The sequence below is a fragment of the Rhincodon typus genome, chromosome 10 (genome assembly GCF_021869965.1).
Source record: "Rhincodon typus isolate 14 chromosome 10, sRhiTyp1.1, whole genome shotgun sequence".
Lineage (NCBI taxonomy): Eukaryota > Metazoa > Chordata > Chondrichthyes > Orectolobiformes > Rhincodontidae > Rhincodon > Rhincodon typus.
The window spans coordinates 43,855,878-43,880,141 of NC_063341.1; the positions used below are offsets into that span (position 1 = coordinate 43,855,878).

At 39.6% G+C, this 24,264-nt stretch overlaps 1 protein-coding gene across 1 annotated transcript in view; it reads left to right on the plus strand.

Annotated features, from left to right (window-relative positions):
• eps15 (epidermal growth factor receptor pathway substrate 15) overlaps window positions 1-24,264 on the plus strand; it is a 128,796-nt gene that overhangs the window by 100,501 nt on the left and 4,031 nt on the right. Inside the window, exons 17-25 of the mRNA XM_048602094.1 lie at window positions 431-637; window positions 1,647-1,736; window positions 3,308-3,398; window positions 5,868-5,912; window positions 10,123-10,268; window positions 12,406-12,475; window positions 17,102-17,178; window positions 22,209-22,371; window positions 22,642-22,814. Coding sequence (XP_048458051.1) covers window positions 431-637; window positions 1,647-1,736; window positions 3,308-3,398; window positions 5,868-5,912; window positions 10,123-10,268; window positions 12,406-12,475; window positions 17,102-17,178; window positions 22,209-22,371; window positions 22,642-22,814 — 1,062 coding nt within the window. The remainder of the gene's footprint in view (window positions 1-430; window positions 638-1,646; window positions 1,737-3,307; window positions 3,399-5,867; window positions 5,913-10,122; window positions 10,269-12,405; window positions 12,476-17,101; window positions 17,179-22,208; window positions 22,372-22,641; window positions 22,815-24,264) is intronic.

Here is a 24,264-nt window from a genome sequence, read left to right on the forward strand (position 1 = left end):
TCCGAGACAACTGATGATGGGTCGAGGCCCGAAACGTCAGCCTTTCTACTCCTATGATGCTGCTTGGCCTGCTGTGTTCATCCAGCTCTGCACCTTGTCGTCTAGAATGGTAACTAGGCCTGTTTTCTGTAAATTGTAAAAGATCTAGGAATAAAATCTTGAGTTAAAAATTGTAAAAAGACAATTCAGCTGTATACAGTTTCCATTACAATTAAATAATGTTGGTATTTCTTAACAATGTATGCTTAATACGCAAAATGTTAGGTAATTCATGCCCTTGGCTCCATATTAGTCATACTGTACTTAAGATACTTTATAAGTTTTGTATTGGTGTGGGCTGAATCTTTCTGATCCTTTTTTGAGTGCCACAGATAATCTGGCAAATATTTGTTCAAGATATGTCGTGATTATTTGAATTTTGTATTTAAAGGCAAAATCCAAGTTGTCTGAGCTACAAGAATCTGAGGAGAGCCTCAACAGTCAACTGAGTTGGCGGAGTCTTATGCAACCTGCCCTTGTAAATGGTAATGTTGAGCACTATGATTTAAACAGCAGTGCCAGTGAATCCACTGATCACAAGAAAAACGCTGAGAAGCACAGCCCATTGGAGAAGGAAGTGATTATTAGCGAGGCTGTGGTAAGGCATTATATATGCTACTGAGTTCAAATATTATGATTTTTAAGTTCTTGTAAATGCAATATTTGTACAATAAATGTTGCATTTTCTCTTAATGTTACCATATATATCTTGAAAATTTAATTTTTTGTTCTTTGCTGGGTTTTGAGCATCTCTAGCTCGTATCAGCATTTATTGCTCATTCCTAATTGCAGATGAAGGTGGTTGTGAGCTGTCATATTGAAACAGTGGTGTATATTTGGTGGGAGTATACCAACAATGGTTAGTACTGGTTTTGACTTGGCGACAGTGAAGGAGTGGCAATACAGTTCCAACTCAGGATAGTGTGTGTTGCTTGGAGGGTAATTTGCAGGTAGTAGTGTTCTCCTTATCCTGTCCATCTTTCTAGATGATAGTGATCAGGATTTGGGAGGAGCTGACCAAGGTGCATTAGGGAGTTTCTGCAATGCATCTTGTAAATGACATACACTGTGCATCGGTTGTGAAAGGAGCAACATTTAAGTAGTGCATAAGGCATTAATCAGATCAGTTACTTTGTCCTTAATGTTGTTGAGCTGTTTTAGTGTTGTTAGAGCTGCACTCATCAGGCCAAGTATTCCGACACACACCTGACTTGTGCCTTGTAATGGTGGATAGATTTTGGGGGATTCAGGAGGTGAGTTATTTGCTGTGGAATGTCTAGTTCTGACATTCTCTTAAAGCAAAATCATTTCTTCGTTAAGTTTCTGGTTAATGGTAACCCTGGGGATGCTGGATATTGGGAGATTCAATGGTGATAATGCTATGACTGTTAAGAGGAAATGATTGAATTCTTTTATTAGGGCTGGTTATTGCCTAGCACTTGTGTGATCCAAATGTTACTTGCCACTCAGTCTGAGTCTGAATATTATCCAAGCCTTGCTGCATGTAGGTATGGGTTGCTAAAGTGACTGAAAAGTCACAAACAATACTGAACCCTACACAATCATCAGCAAATATCACAACATATTGTCAAAAAATGTTTTTCTAGGTCAGCAATAACATTGAGGAGTCCATCCCAAATGCTACAGAAACAAGGACAGAACAAACTGAAATTCAGCAGCCAAGTTTTGCAGAAAAGGTAGGTTGAGCTGTTGCAGGACTTTGTATGGAACATTGCTGTGGTATAAATCAAGTAGAATGAAATGGCCCAGCTGCTAGGCTGGGGTAACTGTATCTCTCCAGCTTGATTCTTCTATTAAATAGATTGTCATTTTGAGCAGCTTTTATTTTGCTTTTCTTTCCACTTTCTTTCTCAGCCCTCTGGTCCCTTCAATAATTTGAAATAATGCACTGCTGCTAACTGCTCTGTCTTGTGGTTATTTTACCACACCATGCTCAATGAGAGTGTCACATCTAACCAAGTTGGTCTTTGAGGTTCAAACTGCATCTCTGTTGTTGATCTTAGGTGGCAATGCAATGCATAAGGTCTTAAATTGACAGGAAATATATTGAAACATCATTGTTTATATCTGCAAGGAATTTTTCCAACTGGTGTAAGCATGTAAAGTATTTAGCTGCAATTGTCATGGTCGTTTGGGTTTTTGCTTTTCAATCATGGGACATGAGCTCAGTAGCTAGACCGGGATTTATTGCCCATCCTACTCCCCTTGGAGATGGTAGTGCTAAGTTTCTTCTTGAACTTCTGCTGTCCTTGGATTGTAGGAACACCGAGACAGTGCTGTTCGAAAATAAGTTCCAGGATTTAGATCCAGTGTTAGGGATGGCACAGTGATATCGTTTCAAGTCAGGATAGTGTGTGGCTTGGAGGGAAGCTTGCAGCCGAAGGTGTTCCCTTGAATCTGCTGCCCTTGTCCATGTAAGAGGTTGCAGATTTGGAGGGTTCTGTTTGAGGAAGCTTGATGAGTTATTGTAGTGTCGCTTGCAGATGTAAGCTGTATACTACTGTACCAACACCTCTGTTGGGTCAACCCTGCTTGAGGGACAGGACATACCCAGAGGTGATGAGTGTTGTCTACAACATTGTAAGTGCGATACTGAAAGAATGGCAATGTCATGCTGTACCTCAGTTAGTCTGTGGGACAGCTGTCCCAATTTTGGCATAATTTTGGTAAGAAAGACTTTCCAGAATCGACAGGCCTATTTTTTTTTTTTTTTTGTTTCCAGTGCATATGTCGACGGAAAGTGGTTGGTTTGGTTTCGTTCCTTTCTTTAGACTTTGTGGAGATATTATACAACAGAATGGCTTTCTGTGAGTAATAAAGGGTTAACTACATTGCTGTGGATCTGGTGTCATATGTAGGTGAGACCAGGTAAGGACAGCAGTTTCCAAAAGGACATTAGTGAATCAGGTAGTTTTTTTGTACCAATTGATGATGGTTACATGATCACAATTGTTAGCCTTTTAATTCCAACTTTTTGTTTTAATTGATGTCAAATTTCACTATCTGCCATGGAATTCAAACCATTGTCCCCAGAACATTAGGTTTGGGGTTCTCGATTACTCGTCAACTTAACTACCTGTCCTGCTCTCTCATTCTATCTATCTATATCTATTCTAGTGACTCTGTTGACGTAAAATCAGTCTGAAACAAGCATTGGAATAAGCGTCATGACTGTGTTGCAATCTGCAAAATCCAAGCTGAGTTTAATTAGTTTGTGCATGAGTATTTTTTTTTCTAATTCTTGTAGGATGATCCTTTTGATCCAGTAGTTATGAAAACTACTAACAGTATTCCAGACCCAAACCTGGATTTCTTTGAGACAGATCCTTTCACTGGAAGTAAGTTCAATTTTTTTTTTTGTTTTAATTTAAAATTTTGCTGCTTGTAGTCTTCATATAGTTTTTTTTTTTTAAAAAGCATCATATGTATAACGATTAATAATTTAACATCGCATGTCCCATGGTACTGTTCTAGCTTTCATAGTGTAGGCCAAATCTGATATTCTAAGAAAAAAGGCACGACCTAAATTTTTGGACTACAGACACTCGAATTCATTCAGGTTTAAGACAGACAGCAACTCTGCTTTTTACTCACATGGTTAAATGCAGTAATTCATTCATTGTAAAGTGCTTTGGGATGGCCGAAAGTTATGTGAGGCACTACATAAATACAATTTTGCATTGGTATTTGGTTTCAAATCAAGAGCTCTGCGTTATTCAATATAGGTTGTGAGTTGAACTTTACTGTGTGCCAAGAAAGAAGTAACAGATGCGTGCAGAGCTCTGATTCTCCAGTTGTCACCTTTTTTGATTTTATCTGAGGCAATTCACTTTATCTTAACTTGAAAAGACTCAACACCAAGTTTGTTAATTATCCATTTGTATTGTACTCATCTCGTTGGGATGCTCAAACAATGAAACTTGCTCTACTACTGTGGTTTGTACAATTTCAACATTTTAAAAGTCATTTGGACAGATACATGGATAGCAAAAGATTTAGAGGGTTCCTGGCCACATGCAGGCAAATTGGACTAGTTCGGTATAGGAAACTTGCTCAGTAAGTGCTTCCCAGTCATGGATTCATATCAAATGCTGGGGCATTATTTTCTGTTTTTCACAAGCACAGGCTGGCTGAGTACAGTCAGGTACTTTGCCTGTTGCAAATGGACAAAAGGACATGCTGGTTAATGTAGTCCATCAGTCTTTGAGACATTGATACCTGGTATCGTACTGGCAAGGGAATTCATATGCTACATTTTTAGTGGTGCTGGACAGAACATGTTTTTGGCTTGGCATCTAAAAGAATACCGTTTTGTTTTGCTATTTGACAGTAGTGGCATGAAATCTGTTGCTGAAATTTTCTTTTAGATACCTTGCTCTTAAGGGTTATTTGTGGTAGACTGGGCACAGGCACTTCTCAGAACTGAAAGTAGCTGCTTTAGGCCCATATATGAGTTTGCATAATTTACAACAATCTGACTGGATAGCCATTATCCTGGCTGTACAGCTTTGTGCCAATTATAATATCAAACTTGCACAGTGAGTAAGTCTTGTCTACAAGTTTGCGGATGATGCCAATCTTATAGAGTGTACAGCTCAGGAATCCCAATGTCTGTATTGACCAGTTAGGATGGTAGATGACAGTAGATAATCTATTAATATATTTTTCAGCTAATGCATCAAGGACAAGGAATTCGTCATCCTGCTCCATTTCAATGGGAATTTCTGCATGAGATGGACTTCATGAAGGCGTGTAGGAAAATTCTTAGATGCAACTGAAGAGTCAAATTTTGCAAATGCATTATCAGCCTATTGGAAATAAGCTAGGGATAGAGACCAGGCGTTGTTCTATCAAAAGGGCATATCCCACAGAAACTAGTTTGTCAACCATATGGCAAATCACTACCCTGTTTCTCTTGCAGTATAAATGATTTTGAAATTTGATATTCATAGGTCTGTCCTAGTAAGTGCAAGACAAAAGACTTTGACAGAGATTGTCTCTTATCAGCAATACATCATTCTCAATGTATTGCAACACTTTGGATCTCCTCCTGTGATCTTAATACAATCTTGATGTGTCGTTTGTGAACTAGCAAGATATTGGGAGCTTAGAAATTATAACCAATAAAGATAGAACAGCATAACAAAGGGCTCAGATGCTCTTTATAAACTGAATTTATTAATGTAGTAAGTAGATTTTTTTGTTCTGGATGAAGCAGCCCTTTCACAGATGTGCATGATGCATTGTTGTGTGTGAATTACATGATTTCTAATTTACCCACAATTTAGATCTCCAATTAGAAGTCAAATCTCCGGGTATATTTTCAATGCAAAAAGGAATGCATGTAAATAATAATCCCAATTAATTACATAAAATAGAATATGACATACTATGCTGATGAGCTGAGCAAAGGCCTTTGAACAGTGCTCATGCTTGCATCCTGTATAATTGAAAGAACATGTATTGGAAAACCCCGTTAACCACAACCAGATTTTTCAGAGCAATTACTTTTGTCCATTTGTGGTAAATGGAACCATCATTTGGAGCTGAGGCTGAATGCATATGTCAAAATCGATGAGAAACCCAAGAAAGGTCCACAACGTTAGATGTACAATAATTCAGTCTCCCATAGGTAAAATTGAAACAAAGGCCTGTCCAGCTCCTCTCTATGATTTTATTTGTAGTCTTGGTCTAAGTATGTTGCGTAACAGAACTGACCTTATAAATTAACATAATTTATGTCAATCCCTTAGTGATGTGTATGTTAGTTTTGTAGTAATATATTTTTTATTCAATTATTTTTGAAGGTGATCCCTTTAAAGATGATCCATTTGGAAAAGTTGATATTGCAGGTAAGAAAAGTACTCAGTAGTGCACTTAATCTAAAGCAGTTTCAGCAAGCACTCCTTGCATTAGTGCAAAGCTAATTTCACCTCTCAACTAAAAGTTTGAGGTAGACGTTGGAGTGATAGCATTTTGGAACGAAAAATCATGTATCATGAAGTGGAACTTTCAGATGTTGTGCCAGGCTTGGAGAATCAGGCATATCTGGGGAAGGGTGATCCTACAACCTGGTAACATTACGTAATCTTTTGTCCTTATTTCAGTTGACAGAAGTTTACTATTTAAATGTTCTTAGTATTAAATTGCTGCGATATGCCAGCAGTAAAAATTCCAATTCTAAGTTGCTCCATTGTTTTTGTTTCTCCTGTCCCAAACAACAAATTGCATTTATAATTTCTTTAGCATAGCAAAACTTCCCAAGGTGCTCAACAAGAATGTTACCAAAATAAGTTCTGAGAGTTGTGAAGGACATATTATGATAGTTGACTGATAGGTTAATCAAAGAAAGGATTTTAAGGAACTAAAGAAGCAGAGTGTCTGAAAAATTTAGAGAGGGGGTATCAGAGCTCAGGGCCAAGACAGCTGATAGCATGGCTGCCATTCATGAAGCAATTAAAATGAAATGTTCAATTTTCCACAATTGAAGATAAGCAGAGGTCTTTAAGTTTAATGCTGGAGGAGGTACAGAGATGAAGTGGGGGGCAACCATTGAACTATGTGAAATTAGATGAGAATTTTAAAATTGAGACATTATTGAGCCAGGAGCCAATGTAGATCAACAAGAATAGGCATGATGAGTGAATGGGACTTGGGTCGGGTTAGACAGAATTTTGGGAAAGTCTTAAGTTTGTGGAGTGCAGGAAAGGAGAATGTTGTATAATAGTCTTGTAAATGCTGTCAAATACAGGGGGTTCTGATATAACGTAATAGTTCTGTTATCGTGCTTAAGAGAAAATCATGCAATAACCATGCCATTAAAGCTAATGGGGCCGGAATTGCATTATAGCCAGGACAAGTAAGGAAAGTTGGCGTTCTACAAACAGTGGTCTTCATTCTTCAATCGTGGTAAAGCCAATTCATGTTGAAGAAACACGTGTTATAGCAGAACCAACTGTATGTCTCTCAGTTGCTTAAACATAGATGCGAGAATGAAACTTGCTCCTCACCCTTCCTGTAAACAAATTGCTGATGATGAAATGAGGCGGAAGTATCCTGGTCTGTTATTTCCATTTTATACTTAACATTAGAAGCTTGTTTCTGAAGTGTTGATGCTTCAACAGGTACTGTCACCTTTTTTATTCAGATTATGTGATCACTTCTCTGATGATTTACTATCCTTTTAGTACACTTTATTTGCTTCAGGGTGTCTGTGTTCTGGAATTGTATATGCTCTGAGCAGTGAAGTGATATTATAGCCACATTATATATTATAGCTGGATCACATCACCTCAGGATGTCAAATCCTCAAAGGAGGACTAAAAAATGTTGACCTTGTCATCGTTACAGACCTTTTACTGCTGTTGACAAATTGTCCAATCTGATCTGTTTAATGTTGACACAGGGTGCCTGAAAAGAGAGTCATTTTTCCCCAGTATTAATATTTAATCGGGCCCAATTAGTAAAGGGCAGTGAAATTGGATTAATTGTATCAGATTGTTAAAAATTTATTCAGTTTGCATTGAATTAGTTGCTATTGTGAACAGTCTCTGAATTATCAGCTTATTCTTAACAGATATTCCTGCCAGGATTCTAACTGAAACTCCACCCACTGAAATGATCATTATTTCTATCTTTTGTCCATTGCTTCGACTTAATCAAGACATAGTGGTTTGAAAATTCAGCTTTCACTCTCAGGTTTTTGTTGATGATTAAAACATTTATTTTATTGTAATCCTTTCAAATCCCTTTTCTAGTATAAATTATGTTTTTAAAAACTGGGCACTGAAAGGAGAAAGAGCTTTTTAATGTTTGAATGGGTGGGAGCAGTTTTGAAAACCAGTTGCCTGACATCCATGAGAAGCCTTGTGTGTACAAATGTTTGAACAAGTGTAAGTCGAAGTTGAGATTCATAGGGTCTGGAGCTGAAGGGGTATTAATGCAGCTTTTTCTAGCAACAGATTTTGATTGGTCTATTTGATAGTGACCAGTCATCGATGACTGACAGGCACCTTTTTTTTGTCTACCACAAATGTGTGATTGGTTCTTGGGTTCCAGCTTCAAGCTGAGAACAAATTAGAGAAGGAGAGAGTGAGAGTTGTTCGATTCTTCCCCAGCTTAGGAGTGATATCTTTGCTCTCTGCGGAAAACCAGTTTATCTTTCCTGCAACACTTGTTTTAAATGATAATTTGGGGACTTTTTATAAGGGAACAACCATCCACCATGTCCCTTAGCAACCAATGAAAGTATCTGAGAGAGACAACTGAAGCAATGTGATGGCCAGCAGAAAAGTCGTGAAGGTCATCTCAACAACATAACCTGGAAACAGAGATTACTAAACTGTCTTTCCAGTTCTTTCCCCCTCTGTCTGTAACTTATTTACCAAGTTTGTATGTATGTGCATGTAAGGGACATCTATAAGGGAATGAGTTTAGTTAGTAGTATTATAAACCAACAGTCAAATTTAATTCTAATAAATAATAGTTGTTCAGTACAGAAACCTGTCCATGCCTTCTATCAGTCTGGATCTGAAAGTCAGGTAAATTTGGGAGATTTTAAAATCATTACCTTTTGTGACAACTCCAGGAATAACAGGGCTCATCATCAGCACACTATCCCTGTGAATTGTAACAAATGCTGAAAGCTTCTGTATAATTGGGGATGATTCAGTCATTCCTTAGCTTCCGACAGAAAAGCAGCTGAAAACTTGTGGGGAGTTGTGGCAGTGCGGAATTTTACACACCTCGGTATATTTGCAATACCTGTTGTACATTTGGGGGATTTGCAACTAACTTAAACAGCTGGAAGTATTGATGAATGTTCCACCTCATTTCGAAAACAGTCATTTATCTGGGGTGGTTAGCTCAGGTGGCTGGCTGGCTGTTTGGCAGCACAGAGCAATGTCAACAGCACGGGTTCAATTCCTACACCGGCTGAGATTACCATGAAGGATTCTCCTTCTCAACCTCTTCCCTCACCTGAGGTGTGGTGACCCTCAGGTTAAACTGTCAGTAGTCATCTCTCTCCCTCATGAATGAGCAGTTCTGTGGTCTGGTAAGACTATGGCTACTTTTTGAAACATATAGGATTCTTGAGGGGCTTGACAGGGTAAATGCTGAGAGGATGTTCCCCCTCACGAGAGAGTGTCAGGAATAAAGGGGCACCAGTTTAAGGTGAGACAAGGAGCAGTTTGTTCACTGCGGGTTGAGAGTCTTTGAAACTTCTTCCCAAAGAGCTCATTCTGCATTTTTAAGGCTGAGATTGAGTCTTGATCAAGGGTTAGGGGAAGATGCAGCAAAGTGGATGTGTGGAATATGACATCAGCCATGATCCTTTTGAATGGTGCAGAAGGCTCAATGATCTGCCCCGTTCCTTTTTTTAATGGTCTATCTCCTTTTCTGTATGGGAGGAAGTGATAAAATTATAGATAGCATTTTTTTTTTAAAGTACAAAACTTAAGTATAATTTCCCCTGAAGATCCTAACATAGTGTCCCATTAGTACCTATAATTATTTAAACATGAACGTTTATGAATGTTAGTGGGCCACTTCTCACGATACTGTGTGGTGTAACGCAAAAGAGGTAAGTAATCTACCTAACGCTCTCGAGCAGATATTTTGTAACAAAGTTGTAGACTGGGGTTGGCTCATGATCCAAGGCTGATTTTACTTTTCTTTCTTCTTAGCCTGAGCATAAGATTAGTTGTCATATTCCTTTTGATACTTAGCTACAATGAACATGGACTTCGAATAAAACCTGTGACCTTTGTTAATTTGTATGACTTAGTACAATGTGAAATTTATACCAAAGATATTAGAAATGTTGTGGAATTCTTTCAATGTATAAAATTAATTTTTTTAACTTGAAACAATTTACAGTTTGCTTTACTGTTTCAATTGCAGTCTGACTTGGGTACTAATTACACCTATTTCTGGTAGGCTTTCCCAGTTATGCTGTTCAGCAGATAGTCTTGATTATATGCAGCTCGAATTCAAATTCATTTCTCTGCAAACGTTTCTCGTTTGGGTTTTCGCTGAATCATTTGTACAATATTGTTGCAGATCCTTTTGGAGGAGACCCTTTTAAAGGCACTGATCCTTTTGCAGACGCTTCGAGTAACTTCTTTCAACAGTCTTCAAATGACCCGTTTACATCCATGGAGTCTGACCCTTTTAGTACAAGTATAGCCAACAATAATGTGGGATCAGTAAGTATGGAAATCAGTTATGTACAGAAAGGCAGGTGTTGCTTTACTAAACATAAAGTAGGCAATCGACAAATGATTCTATATGCAGATACAAGTAGTTCTATAACACAATAGTTGCGTTCTTGTGTAACCTCGCACTATAGAAAATTGCGTTATAGGGAAATCGTTGTAGAAAATTGCTGTACAGCAGAAAGTTTGCATTATCCAAACAGTGTCCACGATTCATCATTCATCTTACAGCCAACTCGTGTCAACGAAACATTCGTTATAGCGGAACTACCTGTAGTGCTGTATCGGAGAACTGTGGAATGGCAACTATTTAATCTTGTAGCTTTTTTGTACAAATTCCTAACCAGGGCCATGTCATTGTTGTCGGGCAGAAGATGCTCTGTGCTGAAGGAGCTAAGTTTGACAAGAGAGGACCCCTTTGTATGTGTGATGCCTGTTAGTGGTTGACTAAAGTATAATGAGCAGAGGACTAGGGTCAATTCCAAATGGTTGAGAAATTATTTCATGCTAAGTAGTAGATTATTGATGACTATGTGGATGCATTGCTGTGTCCTGAAAGGATTTCCACACAGTTGTATATGATGCTAAAACTTAACTGTGGTCCCAGAATGGATTATTTGATGTATACATACAAATAAAATTCAGTTATTAATGTGCTGAGTTAATAGAGTACATCAAGAGGTCCCAGTTCATATCTGGGTGTCCTGTTTATGGGGGCGGCACAGTGGCTCAGTGGTTAGCACTGCTGCCTGACAGTGCCATGGACCCAGGTTCAGTTCCACCCTCGGGCGACTGTCTGTGTGGAGTTTGCACGTTCTCCTCGTGTCTGCATGGGTTTCCTCCCACAGTCCAAAGATGTGCAGGCGAGGTGGATTGGCCATGCTAAATTGCCCGTAGTGTTGAGGGTTGTGTAGATTAGGAGGGTTATAGCGGGGTGGTTCTGGGTGGGATGCTTTGAGGTTTGGTGTGGATTTGTTGGGCCGAAGGGCCTGTTTCCACACTGTAGGGATTCTATGATCTATGATGATCCTTAGTGTTAGACAAACTATTTTAATTTGTCTTAGAATTCCTGCGGCTAAAATTAGCCCAAGTTTGTGCACTTGATAATTATCCAATGAATAAGATAGTAAAGGCAAACATCTGTGCATAAAGTGAGAGGAAAATACATTCAACAACTCTTGTGGTCAAATAAGCTGCCTACGTTTGCTAAAGAATGATCATTTGTGTAAGGTGTTCAGAAAGATCATACTCAACCTGTCTTCAGAATATTTTTCAACAATTAATACAAGAAACTCAGTGAACACCACTTTTTAGTTCTGCATATTTTTAAGTTATTGTACTTACTTATTTTCTAATTCTCTATTTGCACGTTTATTGCACCTGAAGGGTTGGGAACATTACTTGTTGATAATACCGAGGTATTTTGCTGAAGTGACTTTGAGTTCTGCACTTGGCCATGGAAGCAGATTTCTGGTAACCTAGATTCTGATCGTTGGATTCCTCTCCAGATACCCAAAATGAAAGTAGGAACTTGTCTTTCAGTAAGTTTCAGGCATGAACCCACTTCTATCTACTTTTGAGCACATCAATTCCACTTAGTCACAAATGCAAGGTTTGCAAAATCAAGTTGATGATTTTTGGAGATAGTAGGAACTGCAGATGCTGGAGAATCTGAGATAACAAGGTGTCGAGCTGGATGAACACAGCAGGCCAAGCAGCATCAGAGGAGCAGGAAGGCTGACGTTTCGGGCCTAGATTTTTGGGTTTCTTTGTTGAAATTAATTCTTCCACTGTAGACATTTTTTTTAAACTAGTTATATTTTTGAACTTCAGATTGAAACTGACAAACAGCTCTGTTTTTATCTTGAGTACTTGGGAGATTGCATTTTGACTTGAATGAAATTCTGATCAATCTTAAGAGTCATTGGATAATTATCAAGTGCAGAGCAAAATTATAGTTTTAAACCTGATTCTACAAGTCCAGTTCTAACTCAAACCAAACAGAATAACTGTTTTTGTTTTAGATGCACACCCAAAAGAAGTGACATTTTATTTCTGAATTCAAGTATGTGTCTCTATAAAATTAAATGATTCAGAATTATCATATTATATATATATTTGATTTTAGATTGAAACTATGAAAGCCAATGATCCATTTGCTCCTGGTGGTGGTACAGTCTCATCCATGATTGAAACAGGTGAGAAAGTTAAATTTAAGAATGCATCTACAAATATCTATCCTTAGCTATTAATATGGTTACAAATTTAGGAACAAACCCATGCATGCATACATAATAATAGATTTCTGCATTGTTCACAAGGAGCCTTTTTAGTACTATTTTGATGATGTCACAGTGAGTTTATTCTTTCTATCCCTTCAATATCTCCAATTCCATCCTGCCAATTTCTCTCTCCCTCTCTCTTTCCCTGATGATGTATTGTCCAACGTGTTAGATACTAGCTGCTTGTGACTAATTAGCAATCTAGAAATGGCTGCTTGTATTTTTTACAAGGGAAACAAGTATTTGACTCTATTGGGCAGCTTCGCTGGAACACTGCAGCAAGCCTGAGACAGAGATGTTGGCCAGGGAACAGGGTTGTGTGTTAAAGTGGCAGGCAGCTGGAAGCTCAGGGTCTTTTGCGGGCAGAATGCGGATGTTCATCCTCACACCCGACTTCGTATAAAAACTCCATTCCATTCTCTCAGTTCCTCTGTCTCCATCACATATGTTCCGATGAGGCCAACTTCGACAAGGGAATCTCCAAAATGTCCACCTTCTTCCTCACCCAAGGATTCCACAGCACCATTGTTGACAGGGTCCTCAACCGGGTCTGACCCATCTCTCGCACTTCCACCCTCAACCCCTCTCTTCCCTCCCACAACAGCGATAGGGTTCCTCTTGCCCTTACCTACCATTCGACCGATATCCACATCCAGAAGATCATCAGCCACCATTTCCAGCACCTCCAGTGAGATGCCACAGTCAGACACATATGTCCCTGCCTGCCCTTGACTGCCTTCCGCAGGGACTGTTGCCTCTGGGACATCCTGGTCCGCTTTTCCCTCACTCAACTCACCCCCCACAACCGCTGAAGGTGTAACACCTGCCCTTTTACTTCCTCCCTCTCCAGTATCCAAGGGCCCAAACATACCTTCCAGGTGAAGCAGCACTGCACCTGTACTTTCCACAATCTAGTCGACTCCATTCACTGCTCACAACGTGGTCCCCTCTACATTGGGGAAATGAAGCGTAGACTGGGTGATCGCTTTGCAGAACATCTGCGTTCTGTCCGCAAAAAGACCCGAGTCTCTAGTTACCTGCCACTTTAACATACCACCCTGTTGCCTGATCAACATCTGTTTCAGACTTGCTGCAGTGGTCCAGTGAAGCTCAGCGCAAGCTGGAAGAACAGCACCTCGTTTTCTGCTTGGGGACCCTGCAGTTTTCCAGACGCAATGTCAAGTTCGATAATTTTAGGGCCTGAATACTCTCATGTCCTACCCGACACACCAAGCCTTGTTTTCACAGTCTGCCATTACACACTACCAATTGTTAGCCACTGAGGTCTCCATTAAGAGCTACTCATCTTCCGAGCCAGATTGTCATCCACTCCTTTGTCTGTCCAACTGGTCTTCTGTCTCGTTGGGCTGTATTCCCACCTATGATTTACTCCTTACCCTCTTCCCCCCAGCTTATCTTCTGCATATAAACGGACATTTTCCATGCTCCCATCAATTCTGAGTAAGGGTCACCAGACCCAAAACATGAACTCTGATTTCTCTTCATAGGTGCTGCCAGACCTGCTAAACTTTTCCAGCAACTTTTTTTTCACCACATTGTATGTTTTTTATTTTATTATGCTATCCCTGACTCCACTTGTCAGCCATGGTTGCCTCATCCTCCCTTTAGTATGCTTTTTCCAGGGGATGAATTTTTACTGTGTCTCCTGAATTACTCCCAGAAACTCCTGCATTACTGTTCCACTGTCTATCCTACTCCATTCCTCTCGCAGACAATTCTGATCAACTCTTCCCTTATGCCTCTGTAGTTACCTTTATTCAACCATAATACCATTACATCTGATGTCACCTTCTCCCTGTCAAATTGCAGAGTAAATTCTATCATGTTATGGTCACTGCTTCCTCAGGGTTCCTTCACTTTAAGCTGTCTTATCAAGTCGGCCTCATTGCACAAGACTAAATCCAGAATTGCCTATTCCCTAGTGGGCTCCACCACAAGCTGCTCCAAAAAAACTTATAGACATTCCACAAAATTCTCTTTATTACAATCCACTACCAACCTGATTTTCCTCGTCCACCTGCATATTGAAATCCCCCATGACCACTGTAACCTTGCCTTTCTTACACGCCTTTTCTCTCTCCTGGTGTATCTTGTACTCCACATCCTGACCACTGTTTGGAGACTTGTACATAACTCGCATCATCGTTTTTCTTTACCTTTGCATTTCTTAACTCTGCCCACACAGATTCTGCATCATCTGATCCTACTTTGTTTCTTGTTATTGATTTAATTTCATTTCTTCCTAATAAGGCAACCCCACCCCCTCTGCCCACCTGCCTCTCTTTTAGGTGTGATGTATATCCTTGTATATTTAGCTCCCAGTCCTGATTTCCTTATAAACTGAGCCAAAAAAACAAACAAAAAGCACCTCTTCCTCTCTGCACCAAATTCCCACACTGTCTCCATACTCACTCGGGCAGTGACTTGCTCTGGATGTGTTCTCTCCTTCCTGAACATGAACGCCTACTGAAGATGTGCTTTCAACAGGCCCTTAGTAAATAGAGCTGAGATGACTAGCACTAAACTTCACTCGTAATGAACACCTATTAAGGCCCAATTCAGACTTGAGGTGATTGATAACTGTTCGTCAGTCAGCTGAGTCACCGACCTTTTGTTAACCCTTTATCGAGACTGGCAAATTCTAAACTCTTAAAATGGAGAGGGAAAAGAGAGATTTTACCAAATCTATTCCCACACTGCCTCCAGATTCCCAGAACTATATGCGCATTTGGGCTGCATCTCACTCTTGATATGATCTCTCCTCCTGTGGTACACAGCTGATTGTGACTGAACCAAGTTAATGCTATTCATAACCTGTTAAAAGTTACGCCCTCTGGCAGAAATATCAAGTAACATGGTCTCTAAAATGCAGGGATTCGCTTCCATTTTAGCTTTCCTCTCTCTCTCTCTCTCTCTCTCTCTTTCTACATCTCTCTAATACGCCCCCCCATCTCAACCCCCTCTGGCGCTTTCTCCCTCTCTTTTTGCCTCCCCTCCGGCGCGCACACTTTTTTTTGCCAACTCCCCACCACCACCCCTAATCTTAGATCAAACTAATTTCAAAGCTTTGTATTCAAACAAGGCAAAGTGCCTCAACCCCCTAAACTAGTGTTTCTGCTTCAATTTTTTAATACCTGAATATATGAATGCACACTTCATGAAAGCAAAGTGGAATCAAAAGTTCAGCGCTCCAATCAAGTAACGTTTAAGTGTAGACTTGAAAGGACAGGAAGTCCCCACGTTGCGAACAGTTTCTGTTCCTGAGCCGATTTGCAAGTTGGAACACAATGCAGGACAATATAAAGCAGATTCTTGTAAATGTAGGAAATGTTTTTTTTTTCTTTATTCATTCATGGGGTCAGAGCATTGCTGGCTAGGCAGCATTAATTGCCTATCCCTAATTGCCCAGAGGGCAGTTATGAGTCAACCACATTGCTGTGGATCTACCGTCACATGTAGGCCAGACCAGGTAAGGATGGCAGTTTTCTTCCCTAAAGGACATTAGTGAACCAGATGGGTTTTTCCTGACAATCGGCAATGGAATTATGGTCTTCTTTAGATTCCTAATTCCAGATATTTTTCATTGAATTCAAATTCCACCCTCTGCCGTGGTGGGATTTGAATCTGGGTCCCCAGAACGTTATCTGGGTCTCTGGATTAACAGTCCAGCGATAATGCCACTAGGCCGTTGCCTCCCCCTATTTGTCAGATATTTAAAATGATGGGCATATGTATGCAGGTACGAGCGTTCATAAGTTGCACGTTCATAAGTAGGGGACATCACAAAAATAATGCACAATGACTATGAAGTTTGAATGTAAAATAAAGACCTTGCATTTGTTTCGTTTCTTTCACAATTTCACAATATTTGAAATCACTGTACAGCCAGTAAAGTACTTTTGAAGCATTGTCACTGTTGCAGGAAATGTGGAGCTGGCTTGAGCTCAGCAGGTGAACAGCAATATTACATTGTGGAATACGTATTGATTCTGAATTTATCATGTCCTTAAAACTATCAATGTAATACATACATTCACAAAATAGACATGAATGTGCACCTTGATGTGCAATGGTGTTGTAAAATATTAATGTGTATGTTCACTTGATAAAAGAATAATTTTATAATGTGAATTTTTATTTCAACAACACTTCTGCATCACTGAACCTAAAACATTAACTCTGCCTTCTCTCCACAGATGCTTCCAGACCTGCTGAGTTTTCCCAGCAATTTGTTTTTGTTTCTGATTTTCAGCATTCACAGTTCTTTGGCTTTTGTGAAATTTGTCCAGAAGTTTTAAGCTTTAATTATCTTTTTCAATTAAGCGTGAATATCAATCTTTACAGTTTATTTCAGTAAATAAACCATTTACCTACAATCATAAACCATTTGGAGAAAAATCTAGAGCCTGAGACCTTATTTGTTCCTTTGAATTGCATTTTTAATGAAGCCAACATCAGGATCAAGAAAATGGCTTTCATTGTGATGTGATTTTTTGATAACTTTATCTCTGTCTGTTGCAGTTGCAGACCCTTTTGTCTCCGTGTTTGGAAGTGATTCGTTTGGCAGTGGGTTTGCTGATTTTAACACGTTATCACAGGTAATTAATTTAAAATGTATGCATAATTTATACTTAGAATATTTTCTTGTTATTTTTAATATTTTGTTTCACAATCTCCTCATCCCACAGTTAAATGTTTCCTTATTAATGCACTTGAAAGTTAGGCTTGATGGAATGTTGAAATAGAAACAGAAACTTCTGGAAGCACTGAGCATGTCTGGCAGCGTCTGTGGAGAAAGAAGCAAAATTAACATTCCAGGTTGAGATGAGAGTTTCTTTCTGGAGAAGGAACCAGACCTGCTGAATGTTTTCAGCATTTTGTGTTCTTATTTTGAATTTCCAGCATCTGCAGTATGGAATATTGAGCTGGTTTTGCTGTTGGGAATAGTGAAGCTTCAAATATTGTCCAAAGTATTTTGTCCAGTGTGTTCAGGAAGGATTCCTGACACAGTATGTAGATAGACCAACATGAGGAGAGGCCACTTTGAATTTGGTGCTTGGCAATGAACCGGGCCAAGTGTTAGACCTGTTGGTAGGAGAGCATTTTGGCAGTAGCGATCATAACTCTGTTACTTTTACAATAGTCATGGAAAAGGATAGGTACATACAGCAGGGTAAGATTTATAATTGGGGGAAGGGTAATTACAATTCTGTTAGGCAAGAACTGGGTAACATGAAATGGGAACAGATGCTATCAGGCAAGAGTACTGTTGAAATGTGGAGATTGTTTAAGGAATGCATACTGCATGTGCTGGATATGTTTGTCCTAGCAGGCAGGGAAGATGCGGTCGAGTGAGGGAGCCTTGGTTCTCAAGAGAGGTCGAATGACTGGTTAAGAGGAAGAAGGATGCTAATGTAAGTTTTGGGAAACAAGGAACGGAAAAGGCTCTAGAGGGATACAAGTTATCCAGGAAGGAGCTGAAGAAAGGGCTCAGGAGAGCTATAAGGGGGCATGAGAAAACCTTGGCAGATAGGATCAAGGAAAACTCCAAGGCTTTTCACACGTCGGTGAGGAATAAGAGAAGGACCAGAGAAAGGGTAGGGCCGATCAAGGATTGTAAAGGGAATTTGTGCACGGAGCCTAAAGAGATAGGAGAGGTCCTTAATGAATACTTTTCTTTGGTATTCACAACTGAGAGGGACCTAGTTGTAGAGGAGGACAGTGTCAATCTGGCTGGTAGGCTAGAGGAGGTCGATGTTAGTAAGGAAGATGTGCTAGGAATTTTGAGCAAGTTGAAGATAGATAAGTCCCCTGGGCCTGATGGGATTTATCCAAGGATTCTATGGGAAGCGAGGGAAGAGATCGCAGGGCCTTTGGCTATGAACTTTTCGTCCTCACTGTCCACGGGTATAGCGCCGGAAGATTGGAGAGAGGCATACGTCATTCCCTTGTTCAAAAAGTGGAATAGGGATAACCCTGGAAATTGCAGGCCAGTTAGTCTTATGTCAGCAGTGGGCAAATTATTGGAAAGGGGTCTGAGAAATAGGATTTATGATCACTTGGAAAGGCACAGTTTGATTTGTGATAGTCAGCGTGGATTTGTGAGGGGTAGATCATGCCTCAGAAACCTTATTGAATTCTTTGGAGGTGACCGAGCAGTGGATGTTGTATACATGGATTTAAGTAAGGCGCTTGATAAGGTTCCCCATGGTAGGCTCATGCAGAAGGTAAGGAGGCATGGGATAGGGGGAAATGTGGCAGATTGGATTCAGAATTGGCTGACCCTTAGAAGACAGAGGGTGGTAGTGAACGGGAAATATTCAACATGGTGCTCAGTTACGAGTGGTGTACCACAAGAATCTGTTCTGGGTCCTCTTCTATTTGTGATTTTTGTAAATGATTTGGATGAAGGATTGGAAGGGTGGATTAGTAACTTCGCGGACGATACGAAGGTGGGTCGCATTGTGGACAGTGGGGAGGGCTGTTCTAGGTTACAAAGGGACATTGCGAGGATGTAAAGCTCGGCTGAGAAGTGGCAGATGGAGCTTAACCCTGAAAAGTGTGAGGTGATTCAGTTTGGAAGGACAAACTTGAAAGCAGAATACAGGGTTAACAGAAAGATTCTTGGCAGTGTGGAGGAGCAGAGGGATCTTGGTGTTCGTGTTCACCATTCTCTGAAAGCAGCCACCCAGGTGGATAGAGTTGTTAAGAAGGCGTATGGTGTGTTAGCTTTCATGAATAGAGGGATTGAGTTCAAGAGCCGTGAAGTTGTGCTCCAGCTGTACAAAAGCCTGGTTTGGCCACATCTGGAGTATTGTGTCCAGTTCTGGTCGCTTCATTGCAGGAAAGATGTGGAAGCGTTGGAAAAGGTGCAGAGGAGATTTACCAGGATATTGCCTGGAATGGAGGGAAGGTCTTATGAGGAAAGGTTGAGAGAGCTAGGGCTTTTCTCTTTTTAGAATGACGAAGAATGAGAGGTGACTTGATAGAGGTATACAAAATGATCAAAGGTATACATAAAGTGTACAGCCAGACACTTTTTCCTAGGGTGGAGGTAGATATTAGGAGGGGGCATAGTTTTAAAGTGAGTGGAGGTAGATATTGGGGAGACATCAGAGGTAGGTTCTTTACTCAGAGAGTGGTCAGGGCGTGGAATGCATTGCCGGCGAGGGTAGTGGAGTCGGCCTCGTTCGGGGCATTTAAGCGGCTATTAGATCGGCATATGGATGATAGTATAAGGTAGGGATGGAGGTTAGATAGACCTTAGGATTAGGGTAAAAGTTTGGCACAACATCATGGGCCGAAGGGCATGTACTGTGCTGTACTGCTCTATGTTCTATGCTCTCTGTTCTAAATATGGCTACCCTTTTGCCCATGTTTACCTTTAGAATTCTTTTCAGCTATGAAAGATGCTGCTTGGTGCATATTTGGCTTGAGCGTAATTGCATTGACAATAATGTGGTGATGCTGTACTTTCCTTCAGGCTTTTTTTATCTAAACATATTTTAAAAAAACTAAAAGCATTTGAAGCTTCTTTCTAACATGGCTTCTGAAGAAGCTCCAGTATTTTGCACTGGCTTGAGCAACCTAAGTGCATCCTCCTTGTTTAATTTGGTTTAATAAATATGTTGGCACATCAGACTGTAACAAAACAAACTACTGTAATATAAATTTAAAAGCAGAATACTGCAGATTCTTCAATAAGAACATGAAATTACGGGAATATTCAGCAGGTATGATAGCATCTCCGAGGATAACAACAGAATTTAAGGTCATTCTTGTTTCCTCAGAACTGGAGAAAGTTAGAGATTTAACAGGCTTTAAGCAGATAAGGGAATGTGTGAAAGAACAATGGGACACCATCTCCTTTTCCGTGTTGCAGTTTGTAGCATTTTGTTTCCGAGTGAGAAGGTTGTCTTTTCAAGTCCAATAGGAGAATAAAAATTTTAACTGGCCATTACACATAGTAGACCATTTGGCCCATCCAGTCTGTGCTGCCAGTCAATGAGATCATGCCTGATCTGATGACTTAAACTCCACTTTATTTGCCTTTTTGAGACAACCCCTTGATTCAATTACTGATTAAAAATCTATTTCTCAGCCCTAAATACACTTGAATCACCTGGTTTCAACAGCGTTCTGTAGTAAAGAATTCCATCAATTTATCCCTCTGAGAGAAGAAATTCCCCCCGTTGTTTCGATCTTAATTTGACAACCTCTTACTCTGAGATTATGCCCTCTGCTGCAAGACTTTCACAGAGTGGAAATAGCTTCTCTGCATATACCCTGTCAACTCCTTAAGAATCTTGTATATTTCAATTACGGCACTTCTCATTCTCCGAAACTCCAATAAGTACAAGCCCAAGCGCATCCACCTTTCCTAACAAGAAAATCTTTTTATACCTGGCATTAACTTGGTTATCCTTCTCTGCACTGCCTCCAATGCCAGTCTATCTTTCCTTAGATGATTTTTATTTAGTTATACACATGATGAGGGCACCCTAGCTGGACCAGCATTTATTGCCCATCCCTAATTGTCCAGAGGGCAGTTAAGAGTCAACCACATTGCTGCTGTACACGTGGTGATATAACTAGTAGCTTGCACAGTTTTACTGAAACTTCCCTAATTTTGTACTCCATTCCCTTGGAAATAAAGGCCAACATTCCATTTGCCTTCCTATCACAATAAGCTAGCATACAAGAACCCCAAAATCTCTCTCTGCTGCAGTTGTCTGCAGTCTTTGTCCATTTATTTAATATTCAGCTCCTCTATTTTTCTTGGCCAAAGTACCTGTTTTTCCATCTTTCCACACTATATTCCATCTGCCAAGATTTTGCCCAATTCTGTGCAGTATTGAGGGTGTGCACTTATGTCAGGTGTTACTTTTCAGGTGAGACATTATACCAAGGTACCTCTACACTTTCTGATGGATACAAAAGATCCCATGTACTATTTCAGTATTTATCCTTCAATCAAGAAACCAGTGAGCTGGCATTTTCCTACTTTGCTGTTTTTGCAAACTTGCTGTGCACAAACCTGTTGCTGTGTGTCTTGCATTAGAACATTGACAACATTTCCAAAGTAGCTCATATTCAGAGAATGAATTGAAGTAAAAAGATTCAAGAGGAGCAAAGTGAAGAGTCGCCTTGTTAGATAGGCTTTGGAGTTTCTCCAAAGAACAAAAAAGATTCAATTTGCTATCCTTCCTAATGTAATCAATAGACACCTAACATTCACAGTATTGGGAGGTTTCTAGTTAAAACATTTGGCACGGCTTATCTATTATAGACTCTTTTCAATTTTGATGGCGGATATTTAAAAGAACAAGGATGCGGTTAGTAAGGTCTCTTAAAAAATGTAATGCTATGTGTGCTCTTTGATCGACTCGTGGCCTTACTATATTGGAGAGAAATTGAATAATTCGGATAAGTTGGTTTACTGATACAAGAAAGTGGACAGGTTCAATCTTTGATATTACTGCATGAAAACATGTTGTACTGATTCAACTCATTGGACATTTGTATGAGTTCATTTTGGCTGTATTAAGCCCACTTGATATCTTTGACAGTATGTTTCATATCACTGGTAACATTTTTCACTCTGCTTTCTCTGAATATAAAACTTCAGTCTGACCAGGCAGATCCATTCAGTTCTGCTGTAGGAATAGACCCTGGTAATGATGCATTTGGAAAAACTGGATTCACAGATGAACCTATAAAAATTGATGAGGTTCCTCCAGCATTACCGCCAAAAGTTGGCACTCCAACAAGACCCCCTCCTCCACCACCTGGTAAGTGAATAGGAGGACTTCAAAAATGTTAATTTTGTTTCAAATGTTAATTATGTTTCTTACAATTTTTTAGACAAAGTTAAACATGTATCTTTTGCTCACTTGAGGAAGTTTCTTTTTTTCCAAATTTACAATGACAGTTCATTTTCCTCCTCATCAAATTTTAATTGATTTTAAAAATTAACCATTTCAACTCTTCCATATCATGGGATGTTGAGAGTTTTAATGGCAAAGGCACTTAATATTATTGTATGTTTATTTTAAATGTAGGTAAAAGACTTTCCCTTGTAAAATCAGAATCATCCAACTCCAAGTTAAATGATCCTTTCCATCCGTTTAATTCAGGGGATTCATTCCATAAAGAGAATCATCTTGACCCATTTGCTCCTACTTCTCCAAGTAAAGATGTTGGAGACATCACAAATTTTGCAAACTTCAATGCTGTAAGTGTGTGTGTTTTTGTTTGTGTGTGTTGATAATTTATGGTAAACATTGGTGTCTTTCAGGAATTTTATTTACATATTTATGGCAGCATGGAGCTTCTGCTGATTGCGAATTTGTGTGCCATATCAAGAATTGGCAGAACATCCATTCTTTCTCAGGGTTTCCCAAAATACTTGTTTGGTCATCTTGCGGTGTTGTCAGAGATAGAAAAAGAGAGAAATTGGAAGAGCTGGCCACCGGCAGGTCACTCTTGAAAGTGTTCCCTTTCAGAGATCTGCCAGCAACATTTGCCAAAGTCTGCAATCAAGATTTCTGTCCATTCTAAAGCTGTGGCAATCTCTTGACTTGGAAAAAATCTGGAGTCACTGTGGTGCAAGAGGAGGCTATGTGGCCCATTACGTCCATGTCAGCTTTCTGTTAAGCACTCCACTCAGTCTCATTCCAAAAGTCTTTCCTGAAAGCCCTGCAAGTTTATTTCTTTGAAAACATTGATAGTCTCTGTTTGTACTACCCTCATGGGCAGCAAGTTCCAGGTCATTACTAGTCCTTGTGTTTTAAAAATAAATTATGTCTTGCCCAAGACATTTAAATGGCTTGTGCCTTAGTCCTTGTACCAACAGCAAATGAGAACAGCTCTTTGTTGGCTACCTTGTCTAAACTTGTTGTCCCCTAATAAAGTTCCATCAGATCTCCTCTTGAACTCCTTTAAGTAAAGTAGTTTCAATTCTGCAACCTAATCTTGGAGCTGTTCTGGCAAATCTCCTCTGCGTTATCTCCAGGACCCCTCATCCTTGCTAAAATGTCATGAACTAGATAGAGTACTCTTGTTGTCACCTAACCAGTTTTATACAAGTTCTGCATAACTTTCCTACTTTAGTTGTTGATTTCTTTATGAAACTCAAAATCTTTAATGATTTTCTGACTTTTCTCTTTGCCTTAATACCTTCAAAGATCTACATAAATTCTCTGCCCTTGTACACTCTTTAGAACTGTGGTTTTAAGTATATATTGTTTTCCTTTCCCTTCTGCCAAAATAAATTACCAACTTCTCTGTATTAAATTTCATCTGCTACTTGTCTGCTCATACTACTAGTCTATGTTCTGTTGCTATCAGTTGGTACCACCCTCACTGTTTGCTACACCACTGATTTTGGTATAAATTACAAATTGACGTTTTCCCCTCTAATCTCCTATCTAATTTTGTTACATATTCAACGAACAAGTGGTCCTGGCATGGACCATTAAGTAACACTATTGTCCACCATCCTTGTGTCTAAAATACAACCATTTCTCACAACTTGCTGACTTCTGACCTTCAGTCTGATATTTTTATTGAAGTTAACACTGACCCTCTTATTCCACAAGCTTCAAATTTGTTATCCAACCATTTTATATCATGTTTTATCAGGCACTTCCTTAACATTCCTTTAAACAACATCCACTGCGTCC